The sequence below is a fragment of the Sinocyclocheilus rhinocerous genome, unplaced genomic scaffold (genome assembly GCF_001515625.1).
Source record: "Sinocyclocheilus rhinocerous isolate Xijiao unplaced genomic scaffold, SAMN03320098_v1.1 scaffold140, whole genome shotgun sequence".
Classification (NCBI taxonomy): domain Eukaryota; kingdom Metazoa; phylum Chordata; class Actinopteri; order Cypriniformes; family Cyprinidae; genus Sinocyclocheilus; species Sinocyclocheilus rhinocerous.
In genome coordinates, this window is record NW_015642053.1 from 699,205 (window position 1) to 719,095 (window position 19,891).

The 19,891-nt window shown below is 36.8% G+C and overlaps 1 protein-coding gene across 1 annotated transcript in view; it reads right to left on the minus strand.

Moving 5' to 3' along the window:
- Positions 1 to 19,798, minus strand: part of LOC107755396 (dual specificity mitogen-activated protein kinase kinase 6-like) — a 20,119-nt gene extending 321 nt beyond the window's left edge. Inside the window, exons 1-11 of the mRNA XM_016572178.1 lie at positions 19,326 to 19,798; positions 14,044 to 14,049; positions 7,815 to 7,878; positions 7,564 to 7,612; positions 6,451 to 6,564; positions 5,440 to 5,559; positions 4,029 to 4,145; positions 3,813 to 3,864; positions 3,600 to 3,727; positions 2,033 to 2,110; positions 1,439 to 1,582 (exon numbers count right to left, since the gene is read on the minus strand). Coding sequence (XP_016427664.1) covers positions 1,439 to 1,582; positions 2,033 to 2,110; positions 3,600 to 3,727; positions 3,813 to 3,864; positions 4,029 to 4,145; positions 5,440 to 5,559; positions 6,451 to 6,564; positions 7,564 to 7,612; positions 7,815 to 7,878; positions 14,044 to 14,049; positions 19,326 to 19,413 — 960 coding nt within the window. The 5' untranslated portion in view covers positions 19,414 to 19,798. The remainder of the gene's footprint in view (positions 1 to 1,438; positions 1,583 to 2,032; positions 2,111 to 3,599; positions 3,728 to 3,812; positions 3,865 to 4,028; positions 4,146 to 5,439; positions 5,560 to 6,450; positions 6,565 to 7,563; positions 7,613 to 7,814; positions 7,879 to 14,043; positions 14,050 to 19,325) is intronic.
- Between the last annotated feature and the right edge of the window lie 93 nt (positions 19,799 to 19,891).

Here is a 19,891-nt window from a genome sequence, read left to right on the forward strand (position 1 = left end):
AAAAAAAAAAAAAAAGTGTATTAGTGTAATACACAAGCAACATGGACATGCTATGTTACATTTTTTTTTTTATATATATATATAATTACATATTTTATAAAAATGCTTCTACTAAGTGATTTTTTTTTTCAAAAAATTGTGCACTGTCTAGGTCCTTAATTAGAAAACACAAAATTCACTATATTTTTAAAACAAATGCTGCTGCTGAGTAGGATACAATACAGTTTGTACAGTAAATACATATATTATATAAACATGCTGAGTAGATTGCAAAACAGACTGATTATATATTGTATTTCTTGAAAAATATATTGTTCACTCTCTAGGTTAATAAGAAAAACACAAAATTCACTATTTTCAGTAGTGAAAATGTCTGTTAAAGTGAAAATAGATATATACACTATACTTAATGTAATGTAATTTTTTCCACAGTGTTCAAGGTTTTGCAAAACCTGTTTTTGCATTTATATATATATATATATATATTTCTACATCCTGTTCGCTTTCCTACTACACAATGCAGAGTCAAGGTATGTATAGAGTGTGTGTGTGTGTGTGTGTGTGTGTGTGTGTGTGTGTCTTATGCTACATTTAAATGAGAGTGTTTTCACTTTCACGAAACTATGTGGTGTTAACATTGTTTCGGAGAAATGCACTTCTACAGAATTCAGCCATGATCATCCCACATACTCGAGTCACAAGTAAAACATCCTGTGTCAATTTATAGGCCTCATTTACATATTAATATCCATCTCGGGTGATGTAATCCCAAATGTGTATTACAGATCTAACACTGATTCAGTCACTCAAGGTAACCATATCGCATTTCTATTACAAACACTGAAGCATCCTGGAAAGAAAGGATTTGGCCAGTTTAGTGAATGTCGGGACGATGATTTACGCTACTGTTCAAATGTTTGAACAGTAAAAATTTTTTTTTTTTGAAAAATATGTTTTTGAACGAGACGACAACAAAAACAGTAAAATTGTTACAATTTAAAATAACTTTTCTATTTTAATATATTTTAAAATGTAATTTATTTCTGATGGCAAAGCTGAATTTTCAGCAGCCATTACTCCAGTGTCACATGATCCTTCAGAAATAATTCTAATATGCTGATTTGGTGCTCAACAAAATGTTTTCCTAAATAAATAAATAAACAATGTGATATATTCTTTTAGGACTGTTTATGTAAAATCAATTTTACTGTCACTTTTGATCAATTTAATGCACCCTTGATGAATAAAAATATAAAAAAAATTTTTAAAGTACCTCAAACTGATTTTTTTTTTGGTGATCCAGAAAAAAAGTTTAAAAAAAATAATAATAATTTGTACACTTTTTGTTTTAAGTACATTTTGTTGCAGCCAGTGAAAGTTGGCAATTGTTATTGTTGTACTCTGGTGTGTAAGTGTGCAACTGTGTGTAACAGCTCGCCCACCATTGTGACGTGAAGTCCACAAACTCGGGTGAGAAGCGGTCTGCAGGCAGCTGGGGCGACGGCTCTTCCACCACCTGCTTGAGCTGCTGAAATGGCGTTCCCCATGAGTCATAGGGAAACCGCAGAATGGCCAGCTCGATCTGACAAGGCAAAAAACAAACACGTCACAACTATCACAAACCATAAAGTGCCATGCAACACAGGAAGCGGCACAGATTTTTTTTTTTATTATTGTAACAATTAGTAAATAACAGAGAAAGACCTTTTTATGGATAATTTACAAATTAAACACTTATTTTTTGCAAAGTCAAATTTAATCATCACTGAAGCTGTACAAGTGAAACGGTTATTCATATAAATGTAAATGCATTTTACATGTTGTTTTATATTACACATAGGCCTTACATTTTTTTATCAAATTTAAACCTTAACATATTAGCTATAACAAAAGTATGTGATTAATTGTGAATAAATATTTTAAATAAACTGACAGCCCTAATATTAATACATCAATTTTGAGTGCAATGTATGAAGTGTTACAATTAATCAACATTGAAGTGTCAAAGATATAAAAGGTCATTCAGACGTACCATTGTGATTCCTAAACTCCAGATATCAGACTTGACATTGTAGCCTTTCTGATTGGTCTCTGGGTTGATTCTCTCAGGCTGTTAATGAGAAAGAATTATGACTGATTAATATGATTGTGGGCAAAATGATAAGTAGACTAGAGAGATAAGCAAGCCTGAGAAAGTGCCATAAAAAATATGTCACTTTTGCTCTTACTATATTCTACTCTTTATTACATGAAGTCTCTCATTTAGATGTATAACATTCACAGCTATATAGAGTGCTACATGAACACAGGCTGTGAAGTGTGTGGAGAATTCTCTGGAGCATGCACACTTTATCGATATATGTGTTTTTGAACAGCCCACATCTAATTCATTACCGAGTACAGTAGACAGTTTCATTATTTGTGTTTTAAGGTAAATAGTCATAATGCTTGAAATACCAAAATAAATTAATTAAATAATTCTGCAGTTTCACTGACCCTAAATGTTTATAATATTAAAAAGATAACAAAAGCCGACAATTTAATTATCTTAAAATTATTCAACAAATACTTAAATATATAATAAATAATTAAAAAATACACTTCTTTTTTTTATTGAATTAACCTGTATTACATATGTGACCCTGGACCACAAAACCAGTCACAAGGGTCAATTTTTTGAAATTGAGATTTATACAAAACTTTCCATTGACGTATGGTTTGTTAGGATAGGACAATATTTGGCCGAGATACAACTATTTGAAAATCTGGAATCTGAGGGTACAAAAAAATAAAAATTTTCAATAGAAAATCGCCTTTAAAGTTGTCCAAATTAAGTCCTTAGTAATGAATATTACTAATCAAAAAATAAGCTTGGATATATTTACTGTAGGAAATTTACAAAATATCTTCATGGAACGCGATCTTTACTTAATAGACTAATGATTTTCTGCCTAAAAGAAAACTCGATAATTTTGACCCATACCATCAATTGTTGGCTATTGCTACAAATATACTCGTGCTACTTATGACTGGTTTTGTGCTCCAGGGTCACATATACACACACAGACAACATATGCAAAATAAGAAAAATGCATATTCCAACTCTGAATATTTAGATTAATTTAGAAATATATTGCATTAAATGTGAAAAGCTCATGTCTAATTCATTACGGAGTACAGTAGACAGTTTCATTATTTGCGTTTTAAGGCAAATAGTCAAAAAGCTTAAAAAAAAAATTCTGCAGTTTCACTGACCCTAAATGTTCATAATATTTAAAAGACATCAAATAAAAACTGACCATTTAACTTAATCATTATTTAATTATTACTTAACAAATACTTATAAATATACATTTATTTCTTATATATTTTAAATTTTTATTTTATTAACCTATACACTCAAACAAACAAGTAAAAAAAAAAAGAATAAATAAATATTCTAAAAAAATATTCTAACCCTAAATATTCAGATTAGAAATATATTGCAATAAATGTGCTTGTGTATATTGTTGTTAAACGACTATGAAGATCTATATGGAAAAAATAGAAATTCCAGCATAAGAAAATTAAACACACAACTCTTCTTTCTTCTTGCTTACCGCCATGTATGGCTTGCAGCCGGCGTCCATTGTCTTCGCCACTGAATCCACGAGGTACCCGCTGATGCCAAAATCACACATTTTCACCTGACCCTGCATGTTTATCAGGACGTTAGAGGGTTTCACATCTGAAGAAAGACAGAAAATGTGAAAATCAGTTGCTGGCATCATTAAAAAGCAAATATAAGACACTGTATTTGAGCCGCAGCTCACCTCTGTGTATCACTGACAGGTTGCTGTGGAGATGCTCCAATGCTTTCACGATCTGCAACGGGAATATAAAACATCAGGCTCATTACAGATCTGCAGGAGCTCAGAGTTACACAGCGTTAAAATGATCGTAAATGCTCTGGAAGTGGGCCTGCAATTAAAAATAAGCATATGAAGCATTAATTCTGTATGAAAGACAGAAAATCAGGTGGTACTTACAGAAACGGTGATCTTTCCCAGGATGTCCTCTGGGATGGTCATACCCTTCTCATGCACCTGTTTATAGAACTTATCTAGAGAGGTGTCCATCAGCTCCATGCAGATCCACACGTCACCCTGACAACACAATGGGCCAATCAGGTTAGAGCTAGGATTTCAGACATAACAACAACCTGACATAAAAATGAGACAGCAGGAAATGACTAAACACATTCCCATTGTAGGACTTCCTGTGGAACTTTTCTTTCAGATCAAAGTACAATAGTGGAGTTGAGACATTGTAAGGACACGGATTCAGATAACTGGGCTTGCTCAGCCTTTAGTCTGTACAATTACCACTCTGTACTCTGGTATTAAAATAGCGACAAATGCTATCAGGTAAATGAGATGACTGCTCAGTGCATTTACTGTAGGTGTTCTTGTACCTCTCTGAACAGGGCTCCATAGAAGGTAACAGTATAAAAGCAGTCGACTGTTCTCATGGAGATGTCCAGATCCATTAGCAGCCGTTTCTGCTCCTGTGTGTTTACTGTGGCCCGGATTCGCTGTAGAATAAAATGGGTCAGGGAAACAAGCAATAATATTGTCAATTATAATAGTTTCAGTGCTGGATGCTGATAAACACAGTGTTCAAAAAGTGTTGAATACATACTATAGATACAGTTTTGTCTATTAATGTAATGTCACAGAATAAATTTTCCATGGGAAGGACACTTCAACTTTAACTTGAGATGAATAATAAAAAGAAAAATATTAAGGACACAAATAACCACAAAAGGTTAACTTAAAGCGTTTCACTTTTGGGGGTCAGGGCAGCCTGATTTTTATAGATAAAAATTAACACTTATTTAGCAAGGACGCATTTATTTGATCAAAACATTTAATGTTACAAAAGATTTCCACTTCAAATGAATGCTGTTTGTTAACTATTTATCGAAGAAGCCTGAAAAAACAAATTCTATGAAACATTTTATGCTGCTTGAGCAAAATATGATTAAAAAAAAACTGATGGTTATGATGAAATGGATAAGCCATTCAATAAGCCGGTTCCAAGGTAGTTGAAAGATGCTAATAAACACACTAGCACACCTCTAAATATCACAATTTACAAGGTTGCTTAGTACAGCACTAGAACCATATATATAGACATAACAACAACCTGACATAAAAATGAGACAGCAGGAAATGACTAAACACATTCCCATTGTAGGACTTCCTGTGGAACTTTTCTTTCAGATCAAAGTACAATAGTGGAGTTGAGACATTGTAAGGACACGGATTCAGATAACTGGGCTTGCTCAGCCTTTAGTCTGTACAATTACCACTCTGTACTCTGGTATTAAAATAGCGACAAATGCTATCAGGTAAATGAGATGACTGCTCAGTGCATTTACTGTAGGTGTTCTTGTACCTCTCTGAACAGGGCTCCATAGAAGGTAACAGTATAAAAGCAGTCGACTGTTCTCATGGAGATGTCCAGATCCATTAGCAGCCGTTTCTGCTCCTGTGTGTTTACTGTGGCCCGGATTCGCTGTAGAATAAAATGGGTCAGGGAAACAAGCAATAATATTGTCAATTATAATAGTTTCAGTGCTGGATGCTGATAAACACAGTGTTCAAAAAGTGTTGAATACATACTATAGATACAGTTTTGTCTATTAATGTAATGTCACAGAATAAATTTTCCATGGGAAGGACACTTCAACTTTAACTTGAGATGAATAATAAAAAGAAAAATATTAAGGACACAAATAACCACAAAAGGTTAACTTAAAGCGTTTCACTTTTGGGGGTCAGGGCAGCCTGATTTTTATAGATAAAAATTAACACTTATTTAGCAAGGACGCATTTATTTGATCAAAACATTTAATGTTACAAAAGATTTCCACTTCAAATGAATGCTGTTTGTTAACTATTTATTGAAGAAGCCTGAAAAAAATAATTCTATGAAACATTTTATGCTGCTTGAGCAAAATATGATTAAAAAAAAACTGATGGTTATGATGAAATGGATAAGCCATTCAATAAGCCGGTTCCAAGGTAGTTGAAAGATGCTAATAAACACACTAGCACACCTCTAAATATCACAATTTACAAGGTTGCTTAGTACAGCACTAGAACCATATTACTTGGCAGAAAATTACTTTATTTCAGCAAATAATGCTACCAAATTTAATTTACTGACCTTGTTACTACAGTTTTATAAAAGTCGTAAGTCACTTTAGGCTCACTGGTCCTATCGATGATCGAAATGAGAAATTTCCCAAAATGCCCATCCCTAGCAAATATAATTTTAAAGAAATACTAGGAAAATGCTACAAGTAGGACAACTAAATCTTGCCCATTTCTGTTGAATTGAGACATTTAATTAGAGCAATATTCCCCACATGAGTCTGGCTAGCATAGGCCTGCATGAACTCACCTTTACTGCCATTATTACGCCACTTGGGACGTGTCTCATCTTGTCCACCACTCCATACGCCCCTCGCCCCAACTCTCCAATCTGCTCCAAATCATCGGCCTTCACCACAAAGTTCTGTTCACAACAAAAACACATGTTAAAGGTATCATATAAAGTTTATGAATGATGAAATTGATGCGCACACACACAATGGCAGATAAAAGGAAACCAAGGGGAAAAAAAAGGATGGACAAACAGGGGGAAAAAATGAAGCCTGCATTCCAAACACAGTCTGAAAGACATCTAAAAAAGAGAAAAATAAATGGCACAAATGAGCATAAGCTGATTGTTTCCTATGAAGAATGGAAGCACGCTATCCCATTATATATGATAACCTTTTTCAATCCCTGTTTCAGCTCGCTATCACTAGCAATCACAACAAACGCCTTAAACCTGGAGGCAACAACAATCCGGCTCCTCAGAAATCCTTCACAAAAGCTTGTACGTTCCTATCTGACTTAAGTTACTTACTCTTCGTGTTTGGTTGTAAGACAAAAAGCCTTAATCTTTGCCAATGGAAAATTCCACTTATCTGATGAGTTTAAAATAAATATTTTTACAGCCTGAGAGGCAGTAAAGTACATTCCAGGCTGCCTACAATCAGACGTATTCAAAAGGGCTGTAATGTGCACTGGGCCATTCTTTACAACCCGCCGGTCTTTCACCGAGCCAAGCTTTCGTATCAAGCCCGGCACAGGAGTTACATCACCATGCAATGTAAAATATGACGTTTTATATGACATGTCTATCACCTTAGCACGGGAATGCAAATTACAACGACGCTTTGCATACAGGTGACCCAAGGACAGTTCCTCTCATATTGCTTTTTAATACAGATGAGGAAGAGAGGCAGGTGAAGTGAAACCCCGCAGCATGAAATATTTCCCATAGAGGCTAGATTTTTTATTGCCATGCACCGATTGATGCAGATTTATTTGTAATAATAAAAAAAAAAGAGCATAACTGAAAAGTGAAAAACGACATGATAGAAGACAGGAGACAAACGGAGTGAAAAAGTATAAGATGAAAATACACAAGATTCTCCTTAATTAAAGAAAGGATGATGAAACGCACCTTATCTCCAATAGTAACACAGGCTTTGGAGTCCAGGTCTCTCGGGGGTCTGCGCAACAAAGAAATCCCATTGAGTGTCCTTGCCTGACACTGTAAATGACTTACTAACTAAAGCCAGCCTTACTTATAAAATCTATTCTACTTACACACTCAGACAGAAACACTTCGTTTTAGCACCATATATGAATATCAAGAAAAGCATAATTATCTAACAACTTAATCAGTGCACTAAAATCTGCATAAAATCTTACGTAGGAGCAGGTTGGGGTTTCTCAAACACCTCCTTCGGAAGCTTGAGTGGTGGCTTCTTTTTACCTGCAGAGGAAAGAAGAAAAAAAGAAAAAAAAATCATCATTATTATGCCCAAGTCCTTTTAAAAGATCCTTTTAAGAGAGAGAAAAAAATGTCTTGCAACAAAAGCTTTATACAAGATAAACTCAAAAGGCCTGTCTAAACAAAAGAGGCATTCTGAAACCGTCCCGAGTGATATAGAGCCCTTTCCTTTATTTCTGCTCCCCATGGAATTGCGAGATTCCCTATCAGATGAGCACTTACGGTCAGACAGCGCAAGCGGCTCCAGATCCTGGCTGAGTAAATGCGAAAGAGCGAGAGAGTGCGAGGAGAGAGAGTGCAAGTGTGAAAGTGGGAGGTGAGACGGCAGGGCCAGGTACGTTCTTCTCCATCTGGAGCCACAGGCGTGACCCATCATCGTGAGTGACACCAGAGTGGGGCAATCCACATACCTGATGGCACATGAGCAGCCCACACCCTCCTGACTGACTCATTCCAGTCTGCTAAAGGCAAACAGTAGGTATAATGTGCTCTGTATGAGATATTTCAATACATATCAACAATTGTGCCTGGATAAGAATGTCAGATGCTGTACTTCTGTAACAGTAAATGCTAAAAAAGAAGATCAAAGAATAGCAGTCTCTGTGTAGCATCAGCAGCTCTCAATCTGGTACCTAAATGCTGTCTGACTCGTAGGCAACTGCGATTAAATGCTCATGCATGTGTCTGAGCATAATCTGAAAAGGTTCAAACTTCATAAATCATTCAAAAATATTTCTAATTAGCTACCTGAAATCTTAAAACAATGTTTAATTAAATTAAATTCCTTTTAATTTAAAATGAATCAATAAATAAAGACTGTAATTTTATATATGCTATTGTTTTAATTTTTGGAATATTTAGATTAGCTTTTAGATTTTAGATTTAGCTTTTCAAATAAAGTTGAATTGCATATTAGTTTTTGCTGTTGTTTTCTTTTCTTTTTTTACATTTACTGAAATGGTGATGTGACAACCTTGAAGAATGTGCAATTTCTGTGCTACTACCACCAAAAAAGAATTGATCAAATAATAAAATAAATAAAATGACCAAATAATATTTCAATTGAATCAAATTGAATAAAAAATAAAATAAAATAAAATAAAATGAAATAAGGATGAGGCAAACTTTCTGTTTCTGGCTGCTCAAGAAAACAGAATAATATTTTGATAGAAAGATAAAGCCACAGTAGAAGGTTTAAAGCAATTTCTGAGCCACTACCACCAAAACAAATAGCTAAAATAATAGAAATAAATAATTTTAAAAATAAATGGAAATAAAAACCTTACAACAAGAAATTAATTCAATTTGAATGAATTTAAAATAAAATTATTTTAAAATAAGTAAATTATATTCCTTAAGCACAATGGCCAAACTACCCCTTTTGCTAAAAAAAATATTACACACACACAGACACTCTTGATAATACAAATACATTTAAAATACAAAAAAAGTGAAAAATAATAGGAGGCAAGCAAATTAATAGGCAGTGAAGGTTAGTGAAAAAAAACTCTTCAGCCTAGATTTAAAACCAGAAATGGAAAGAGCATTTCTAATCTCATATTGCAACTTAATAAAATGAAATGAAATGAACAAATGAAAATTTGAATAAATGAATGAATAATTAAATGGAACATGGAAAATGGAAAAAAAAAAAAAGTTTCCAGAACACTTCCCCATCTGCCATTGGTCAGCCAAACAGATAGTCCCGCCCCAAACTCGTGTAGGGCTGCTCAAACAAACAGAGCAAAGCTGACGGCACAACAGAGCCACAGTGTTTAAAGTTTTCAGGATAATCAACACACAAATGGTCTAATTATAGCTGGTCTCATTAATCTGAAATAAGAGAAAGTATATTAGCAGCACACACAAAATAAATAAATAAATCCACATTTTTTAACAAATATTCAACAGCTGCACAGATCACTACCAGAGAAAGAAACCCTGCAAAAGGTGTGGCTTCAAAAAAAGTCCTGACCACACCATGAGCCCACAGACAGGAAACAAATGCAGAGACACTTCCCATATTATCACAATTCTACACAAAATACGAGCAGCTATTTGCCAGTGCAGCATGATAAGGGGGTTGTGCATTGTCAACCTTCACCCATAGTCCTGTTGTATGTCAGTTACACTATTGTTACCGGCAAAAAAGTAGTTCTGAACCTCTCCCACCTGCCTTTGCATGCACAACAATAGCAACAGAAAGCTGACACTCAAAAAAAAAACAAAAAAAACTCACCATCACCAAGGACTCCAATCCCTTTTAAAGTGAGGGTACAAAACCACAAAATGGTCGCACGCCTCCTGCAGAAATACATCACCGATCACGACTGCCAAAATAACTATGTCCCAACTGGAAATCACTCCCTAGCAACCGACTCAAGCAATGTTCCGTGTTGAAAGCCCTAATCCTTAAAATCACACATGCTGACACATTACAGGCCGAAACCCGATAGCTTTCTTCAGGCTGATCACATCAGTGATGTAGGGAAAAGGCTGATCTCAGTTACTGGACCTCCGTGTGACTTTGCTAACTTTGTGAAAACTGTTGCATAAGCATTAAAAACAGCCACTTCAGGCACTCCAAATATAACAAGTGCCCTTCCATGTCACAATGCTGCCTGTGAAAAGTTCCCGGTGTTGGTATCGACTACTGCAATAAGTGCAATTATAGCCATAAAGCGACCGGAAGTCGTTCGTTTTTATCAAGAGTTGGCAATTAATGAGGCAGCATGAGCAAACGTTGGCCATGTGACAAAGTTGAGCAGACTAAAATGGTAAACAGTCCAGAACTATAGCGAATCCACAGCCTTTCAGCAATTTAAATGTGTCAATGTACAGACAAAATGTAAAGGGAGATGCAGAGGCGGCTCTGTCTGCTGGAACATGTTCCGGCGTGTTCTACAGACTGGAAAAGCTCTTTCATCCATGAGAATTACCAGCCGCATCTAGAAGAACTAAACACATGCATGCAGATAAACACATATTGCATTTATTTTGGTCACATAAACGAACTCTGTTTGTAAATAAATTCTGCTCTTGAAGTGGTTGGCAATTGTTGCTTGCATAACCGAGATAAATAACTTTATTTCTTTATTCAACAGAACCACTGTACAACGTGCACAACTAAAAGACCATGTGAAGTTCAAACTAGGGCTGGGCAACACATTGACTAGTCACAATATATTTGATTTTTATGGCATTATTAAATTGAGCACGCAAATTGCAACAATGTTATTGTGCATTCATTTAATTAATTGCTTATTGTGCAGTAAAAATAAAAAAAATTTAAAAAAGTGGATTCATTGAGCTGATTCAAAAATATGACAAATTTTACATTACTCAATTTTTTTTTTCCAAAAATATTAAAAGGTCAAAAATAATCAAGTCAAGTTTATGCCTATATTCCTATGCATTTGTTTTAAAACCGTATGGACAAGTCTAGATTATTTATAAAACTTATTTTACCTGCAATAAATGTTTTGAATGCAACAATGATTGCAAATTACTTTGTCCAACAAAAGTCATTGTGCAAAAAATGTTTTGCATTTCCAAGTAAATGCATACATCAAATCCAGTGTTACTGTAGTAGTAATATTATAGTATTAGTAGTAGGCATGGTGCGATTACCAGTTTCAAGGTATACCGCGATTTGAACATTATTCAAACCGCTAATATTTTCCGTTATACCGTTCCTGCGGTATGCGCTGTTTTTCATGTCTCCTCAAAGACTGAAAGTGTAGGAATCTCTCAGGTTGAGTGCAGTGTATTTTCACACACCTAGATTTGCAAGTGATATATTTGTCTATCATTTGAGTAAGTCTAATGTTGACTCAACATTAAGCAAGCACACAGACAGACCCATTCTCTTTTTTGCTGAACTCAGTCTTCTAAAGTAATGAAAAGCACACGGTGTCCAGGTATGTCAGACACGTTCGCAAAACCTTCAAATCATGTTTGAATTAATCAAATGCTTAATTTATTGCTTCATTCTCAACACCGAGGGTTTGGCACAACACAGTCATTGCTAATGTCTGGCAGGTCCTTTAGCGCCTGGCCTCAGGTGACCGTTAGCAATGCCAATCAGTCACAATTGCCGTCGTGTTTTGGGCTATGGAGTAACATGAACTTTACTGACCTCTGAGACCCCCTAGCTGTATCTTGCTTGCTCTGTGGTCGTCTGCCCAAGACCGTATCACAAAACCCAAGTCAGCCAAGTTCTAGTCCTTCACTATCCCACTCACACACAGAATTCCAACAATCCCAAGAGTTTTTCAATGGAATTTCAGGGACCCGGCGGAGGGCCGCTGAATTAGAAAGAGAGAGAGATAAAAAAAAATAACTTCTCTTGGGCTGACGGTTGTTTGGCCCCTCTGCCTGCACTGACTGTTTGTAAGACAATCTATACTTCCAAAGATGGCAGATCCTTTGGGTTACAGCAGCTGGGGACACTGCTTTAGAACGAATGTCGTCACTGCTTCTCACTGTGCATCCTCTACAGCTTTCCACTGACAGAGACAGTCCAGGAATGACAGGTCATCCACAGAGACAGATAAAGGCCAGTGGCTTAAATTTGCTTGCCAAAAAAAACAAAAACAAACATTTTTCTAAAAAATTGACATACACTGCCATCTGTCAATTATAGTTCTTAGAAAGAAAATCGGAATCGACAAAAATCGGTATCGGCAGATCACACTAACAAAAAATCAGAACCAGCCAAGAAAATTGCAATCGGTGCATCTCTAATATATATGTTGTTATAGGGTTTCGCTGACATTTAATGCTATCTTTTAATCAAAACATAAAACATTATTTTTGTATCTGCGAGGTGTCCGTAACACATTTTCTCTGTGCGTTAACGTCAGTAATTATGACTGTCGAATGTCTGACTTGACTCTTGGTAATGTATTTTGCCCCCACCCCCAAACATATGATTCGACTATCGGAAAGATTTGAAAATTCAGATTCGACTATGAAAATCCTTAGTCGGGGACACCCCTAAATTATATATAATATAACATAAGATTTCTTTCATAGAAATGCATTTTTCTTTTTCCTGAAAAAATTTTCATGGTTTCCAAAAATATTTCAACCAGCACAGCTATTTTCAACATTAATAACAAGAAATGTTCCAACACATTTATTATATATTAGAATGATTTCTGAAGGATTATGTTCCACTGAAGACTGGACTAATGGCTGCAGAAAATTCAGATTTGCCATCAAAAGAATTAATTACGTTTTAAAATATAGGCTATTAAAACAGAAAATTTATTTTAAAATGTAATATTCCACAACATTATTGTTTTTAGTAATTCAGCCTTAATGAGCTTAAGAGACCTCTTTAAAAACATCTAATTAGTAGTGTGTATATAAAGATTTTTAGTAAAAAAAATTATAAAACTGAAACAACTAAACTGAAAATAAAAGAAAATTATCAAATAAAAATATCATTGAATTTTTTTGGATGTGTGCTGAAGTACTGAAAACCTCAGAGTTCTTACAAAAATGCGCTTTTATGTAAAATATGCATTTGAATGGCAGGGACCACAGAGGGAGCTGGAGCGGAAAGTGCACAAGCTAAATTGGGATCACTTCATACTAAACGCTTTAAGGGAGATCATACAGCTTTGTGTGGTTTGCCATGTGAGCTCTTACAGACTGCTTGTTGAGAGATGTTTTCCACAGTGTATAACTTCATACTGATATATTACTGTAACTGTAGATGTTATAAATTCAAATTCAAACAGGTAATTCCATTTAAAAAAAAAACAGTTTGTTCTACCAGCAACCATGTCGCCATTACATTTGTACACTACTGCACACTTGTCTGACTGAAAGTGTGCATATGCATCAACCAGATGGATACAGTGTGTGATCGGAGACCAGTCCAAAACAGCAACACTGGCTCAATAAACCAACCTGTTTGAAAACAGTTGTTTCTGCAAGCGCATTTGGTGATATTAGTGGCACATAAATTTACCTTTAAGTGCAATCTAATAATTTGCATGCACATATATTGCATGCCACCATCCAGCTTGGGATAAGAGGCCAACCCAAAAGAGCAATGTTGCCGCCTCGAACCAAGCTGTTTGAAAACAGTTATTTTTGCAAGTACATTTAGTGATTTTAGTGGCACATAAATACCTTTAACTACAATCTTACAATTTTTGCATGCATATATTACATTAGATGGAGTCAGCTTGTGATAGGGGACAGCTACATTTGGTGATGTGAGTGTCACATAAATCTACCTCAAATTGCAATCTAATAATTGTGCATGCATATTCTGACAGTTAAACTCTAGAATGAAATGAGCCATGATGTTTTTTGATGATATTCTCCTCCAAGCATGAGAGGATACCAGGAGGCGTCCCAATTCCTCGATGCATGATCCGGCAGAATTAGAGCAAAGCAAAGTGCTACCAGAGGGTGGAGTCCTCAACCCGTTGACACTCAATCTCTGCCCTGACATCTTCCACGAAACACTGCCGCAGTCACACTACGTGGTTTGTATGTGATGCAAAATCTTTTATTCAGCACTTAGCATAATTGGTTGTGACATACGCCATTTTCAAAACCAAACAGAAGTGTTAACAGTAAATGAGGGCATTGGAAACGAGTGCAACTACTAGGGAAGGTGTTCATCTTACCGTTTTTAAAGACGCCACCATTTTAAATTCAATGCACAAGCTGTAGCCTTCGGCAAATTAGTCTACAGCGTAAGAAAAGCATATTGAATGTTACTAGCTTTATTACGAAATCTGTAAGGCTTTAACAAAACCAGAAATTTCATAAGAGTCAATTTGAACAGAGACCTGCATAATAAGAAGAATGTTGCACCGCAGAATGAATTTGTCTTGTCATTTGTAGAAAGATATTATTTCCTGCCTGTGTGAGGGTTTTATACAACTGTGCATGTGGGGCCAAGTACAGGCTGCTTTAATATCTAACACATTTTGGCTTCATTGGATGACAACAGAAAGCTGTTACTGCCCCCTGCAGAGAAGGGGCCTCCCTTGGGTGCTGTAAATACAAAATCTTTTTTAAAATAAGGACACATGACATACTCACTCTCTACAATAGCATAATCACCTGGAACTTAATTTTGGTGCAGGATTGTGGGTTTCTCACACAATTTAATCATTCATGACGCAGGAAATTTCTGCACACATTCTCTAGAACATATAGATTAGAAATCATAAATTTAATTAAAAACCATCAAGTAACTTATTTTGACTGCACGACTAATTCCACAATTACAAATGACAAAATGTTATGCTTACTAAGGCTGCATTTATTTGATTAAAATTAATGATTTGATCATACAGTAAACATAGCAATATTGTGAAATATTATTACAATTTAAAATAACTGTTTTCTAGTTTAATATACTTTACAAAATATCATTTATTCCTGTGATGGCAAAGCTGAATTTTCAGCAGCCATTATTCCAGTGATCCTTCAGAAATAATTCTGTTTATTAGATGCTCAAGAAACACTGCTTGTTATTATGTTGAAACAGTTGTGCTGCTATATATATAGAAACTGATACCATTTCTGAGGATTCTTTAATGAATAGAAAGTATTTCTTTGAAATCTTTTGTAATATTATAAATGCCTTTTAAGTTTGAACAATTCAAAGCACCCTTGTTAAAAAAAATTTTTTATATACTTCAGATACATTTTTCATCAAGAAATGCACCATTTGGGTAACAATTTTGGATTGATTTTAAAAAACCAACTGCTTTTCACCCCAACATGAGGCATCTAAGGAGGTAACCTCCACCTTTTCTAGACATGTATTTCACACCCTGATTGCAATAAGCTAAAGGCAGTCCATTCTTGGAAAGCAATACTGTTAGTAATGCTATGGTAAGAGACACCCTGGCGGCCTTCAAGAGAAAACCCTAAAAGTGGTCAATTATTCAGAAGTCTGCAATAAGATGGATCAATGTCAGAATGCAGTTCCTGCGGCCCAGCATAGCTCACGGCCCACAGGAGAGAGATAGAGCGAGAGAACGAAAGAGAGAGAAGAAAAAAACAAAACAAAGACAGACAGAAAGGGGCCTCTAGACAGGGCCTCCCAGAGAGCCAATAGAGTCATCATATGGTCACTCCCAAGCGATTCAGCAGGAGGACACTCCCAGGCCTGACATTACCCCATTAAAAACAGCTTAGCTGCTTAAAAAAATGCATGCAATGTATTGCTTTCGATGATATATAGAGACTGGGATGCAAGCTTGCCAACGTGCAGACTAGGCATGGGCCGATTACCGGTTTCAAGGTATACCGCAATTTGCGTTAGGCGTGTTAAATATATTGTTGTTGTTTTTAACCCAGTCATTTAAAAATAACCGTGATATTTTTGCTTAAGGTTATCATACGGTCAAAATCTCATACCGGCCCATGCCTAATGCAGACTGATTTGCATGCAAGTATCTAGTGGAGATTCCATGCCCTGAATTGCAGCATGCATAAATTCATGCAAAAGCATGCTGGAGAGATGGAACGGTATGGGTGTGCTCTCCACGCACACAGATGAAAAGTGAAAGGTCTAGGGGGGATCAGCTGCATAATGCTTAAAACAATCCTCATGCTATTGCATCAAAACAGCACAGCAAGGCTGGACGGTCACCAACAATTGAGCTGTTGCAAATAGGGGATTTAGCATCTCTGTGGTCTATTATCATGACAAACGTAACAATTGTGCATGGCGGCAGCATGCTGCATGGTTGCATGGCGGGGACATCAATTCGCTGTGTGCGCCACTGGGGCCAGTGCAAACTCAATGAACCAGGGGCCAACAAGCACAATATAGACCCCCACTGATGTAAGCAGGGCTCCTCTTCCGAGAAATAGCTTCCAACCAGGAAAACAGTAGCCAAATTTTAAAACGGTCTACGTGCATCCACTTAAAAGTGATTGTTTCCAATCAGTTTTATAATCTGACTTTCAGTTTTCATTCTGAACTATGCAGCTTTAAGGCATTTGACACTTCAGATCACAGTTTTAGTGTGCAATGCATCATAACAAAAAAAACTATAAGCATGCATGTGCATGGAAGAAAACTAAGCATAAATTCTAAAAGGAATAGTTCAAGCAAAAATGAAAGTTTTACTCTCCCTTAGGTCAACCAAGATGTATAAGAGTTTGTTTCATTGGAAGAGATTTGGTGAAAAGTAGCATTGCATCACTTGCTCACAAAATGATCCTCTGCAGTGAATGGGTGCCGTCAGAATGAGAGACCGAATAGCTGATAAAGTATCACAATAATCTATAACACAACTTAAGTCGATCAATTAACATCTTGTAAAGTGAAAAGCTGTGTGTTTGTAATAAACAAATCCATCATTAATAACTTCAAACTGTTGCTTCAGCGAAAACGTGAGTAACTTATCCATAATATTGCTTTCTCCAGTCAGTGAAAAAGTCGTCTCGTCTGGATCAGGAGAGATAAACGCACAGATCAAGCAATGTTTAAAAGCGAAAACAGTTCAAAAGTCCAAAACAGCTTTTCATAATATCTCTTTTTTTTTTTCCACACAAGAAAGAAATGCATACAGGTTTGGAAGTACATAAGTAATTGAACACTGGGTGAACTATCCCTTTAAGGAGTAACCATACAATACATTTATATTTAAGTTTAAACTAGTTGCACTATCAAGCAGCCCTAAAACATTGCCCTTCACAATCCACTACCTGCTCCTCGTGCAAAGGTAAAGCTGTGTTTGTTTGCATGACGGAGGCTTGGTTCATAAGGATTTAGTTCCTCAAATGTTCCTCAGGTGTGTCACTGTTACACAACAACACAATTACTGCACTTTCAACAATGCAAAATCACCTCATTAGGGCGTTAGAATCACACATTCTTCAACCACGCCTACTAATAAATGATCCATGAGTGTTCTGTTCTCAAAATGTAAATACTCCTGCGGTGCAATCTGCCTCTCGATAGGAATGGACCCAGTATAACAGTTGATGCCCATAGTTTTAATTTGGGCTTGTGCATGTATTTCAATTCAGCCCAAGGTGTGAGAAACTATGCAGTACTTCCGTGAAAGAGCAGGGACATTAGATATGTTGCAAAGGCTCCATGGAGTGTAATTAAGGGGTCTAAGCATGCAGTGCTGGGAACCCTGTGTTTTGGTCAGAATTATTATTATTAGACTTCTTTCGGAGCATGCATTCCAAAATTTAAATGGTAAAAAAGTTTGAAACGTGCACCAGTACTAAAGAGCGCTATATACTGCAGGGTTTTGATATACATGCATGAATTCTCAAGGCAAATTAATAATTTTAATACATGCCCCAGTTAACAAAAAACGTCTGTAATTTCGAAATAAGTACTTTAAAATAGCGCTGCAACCTAAAGACACTAAAAGATGGTCAAATCAACTTTTGCATGCCATTTTTTGACCATATGATGACAATTGCAGAACTAAAAATATGTCCATCAGCCAGTAATTTAACTTGTGTCACATCCTCTGTCACATAACTTGGCGGGTCAATTTAGGGGCAGGGTCTGAAGCAGGCAAAGCTTCATGCAGTGAGGCACTGTAAGTGTAAAAGATGAAAATGCCTGCAACAAATTTGCATACGAGTGTAATGATTGTGCATGAACAGGTGAAAAAATGCCAGTAAAAGTCCATTTTAGAATATGCACAATTAATCAAGTAATCTTGGAATAGGAAACAGTATTTTTCTTGTGTCGCACATCTGAAGCCTGTTCCTTAAACTGTTTGCAGCAACAAAACTATATTTAGCCCCTTATTTTTGCAGCCTCTACCTATGCATTACTGCTGGAACAAAGCTTGCATGACAGAGCGTCCGAATTATTTTCCATTACGCGCAACTAATACAAATTGTTGCATGCTCAACATGGCATGCAAGCAGGCTGTCAGGTCCCTGTTTCCCCATTGCACTTGCACACTCACCCGTCGGCCAAAGTTTCATGTTATCTAACGCACCTCGCATGCATCAACGTCAGGAGTTGTACGAACTAATCTAAATGTGCAGAACGAAGCCGAGGCCGTCATGACGTAACAATCGAACATTGTTCGAGAGAAAATCGCCTCGTGCGCGTGAATAAGTCGGGTGCGGACAGCGTTGCCATTGCACAATCACTTTTGCATTGCTGGCTAGGCAGTTCCTTAACGCGGAAAGAAGGCGTTTCTTTTAATAATCGTGGCACAACAAGAATGCAAATAGCGCCTGTGCGAGTGTCTAATGAGAGCATCGCCTTACCAAAAACTCTGCAAAAGGGCAGATCATTAAAACAGGCATTGCAAGCAACTGACCCTCGCGAGCCATCAAACTTTTAATGCACTGGCCACCATGAAGCTGCAGCCGTGCACTTTGCAAGCCATGCAACGCTTGCTGCATTTCCGAGGTTTTGCACGGATCGGTTGAGTAAAAAAAGTACCTACCTCCTTTTGGCACGGACATCTCGTCTTTTGGGTTGGGGGAAGGGGAAGCACAAAAGACTTTGCTTTCCTGGTCGCTCCCTCCTTCCATCTATCCCTCGCAGTGAGGCTTCAAGTGGGCTTGCTTGCAACAAAGGTGCAAAATACAAGCCGCGATCTTCATGCACTCGGAGCCTTTGGGCGTCGGGTAACTTGTTCTCCGTGCAAAGGCTGGCCTTTCAATTGCACGCAACGAAAACGGAGAGATTTCTGCAACCGCTCTGCAAAGAAACCTCGGCAGGCACTTACATGATGGGCCAAGGCCAGCAGCTGAGAGCTCCTAACTTGGATCAGTATGAGCCCCTGCTAACACGTTCTTCCTGCCTGACGACGCCGGGGATCATGGGACTGGTAGTTTGCACGTAATTGCTGTGCGCCGGGGAAAAAGGAGGAGCAGGCCTAATGCTAATATGACTCCTTCAGGCTAACAGACAGATAAGCAGGGCGTGAAGTACTTGAGGAAGTGAACTTCATCATTCAAGTGTCATTTCGTGAATTTGGAGTCATTTTGAAACTGAGTATTTGATGAC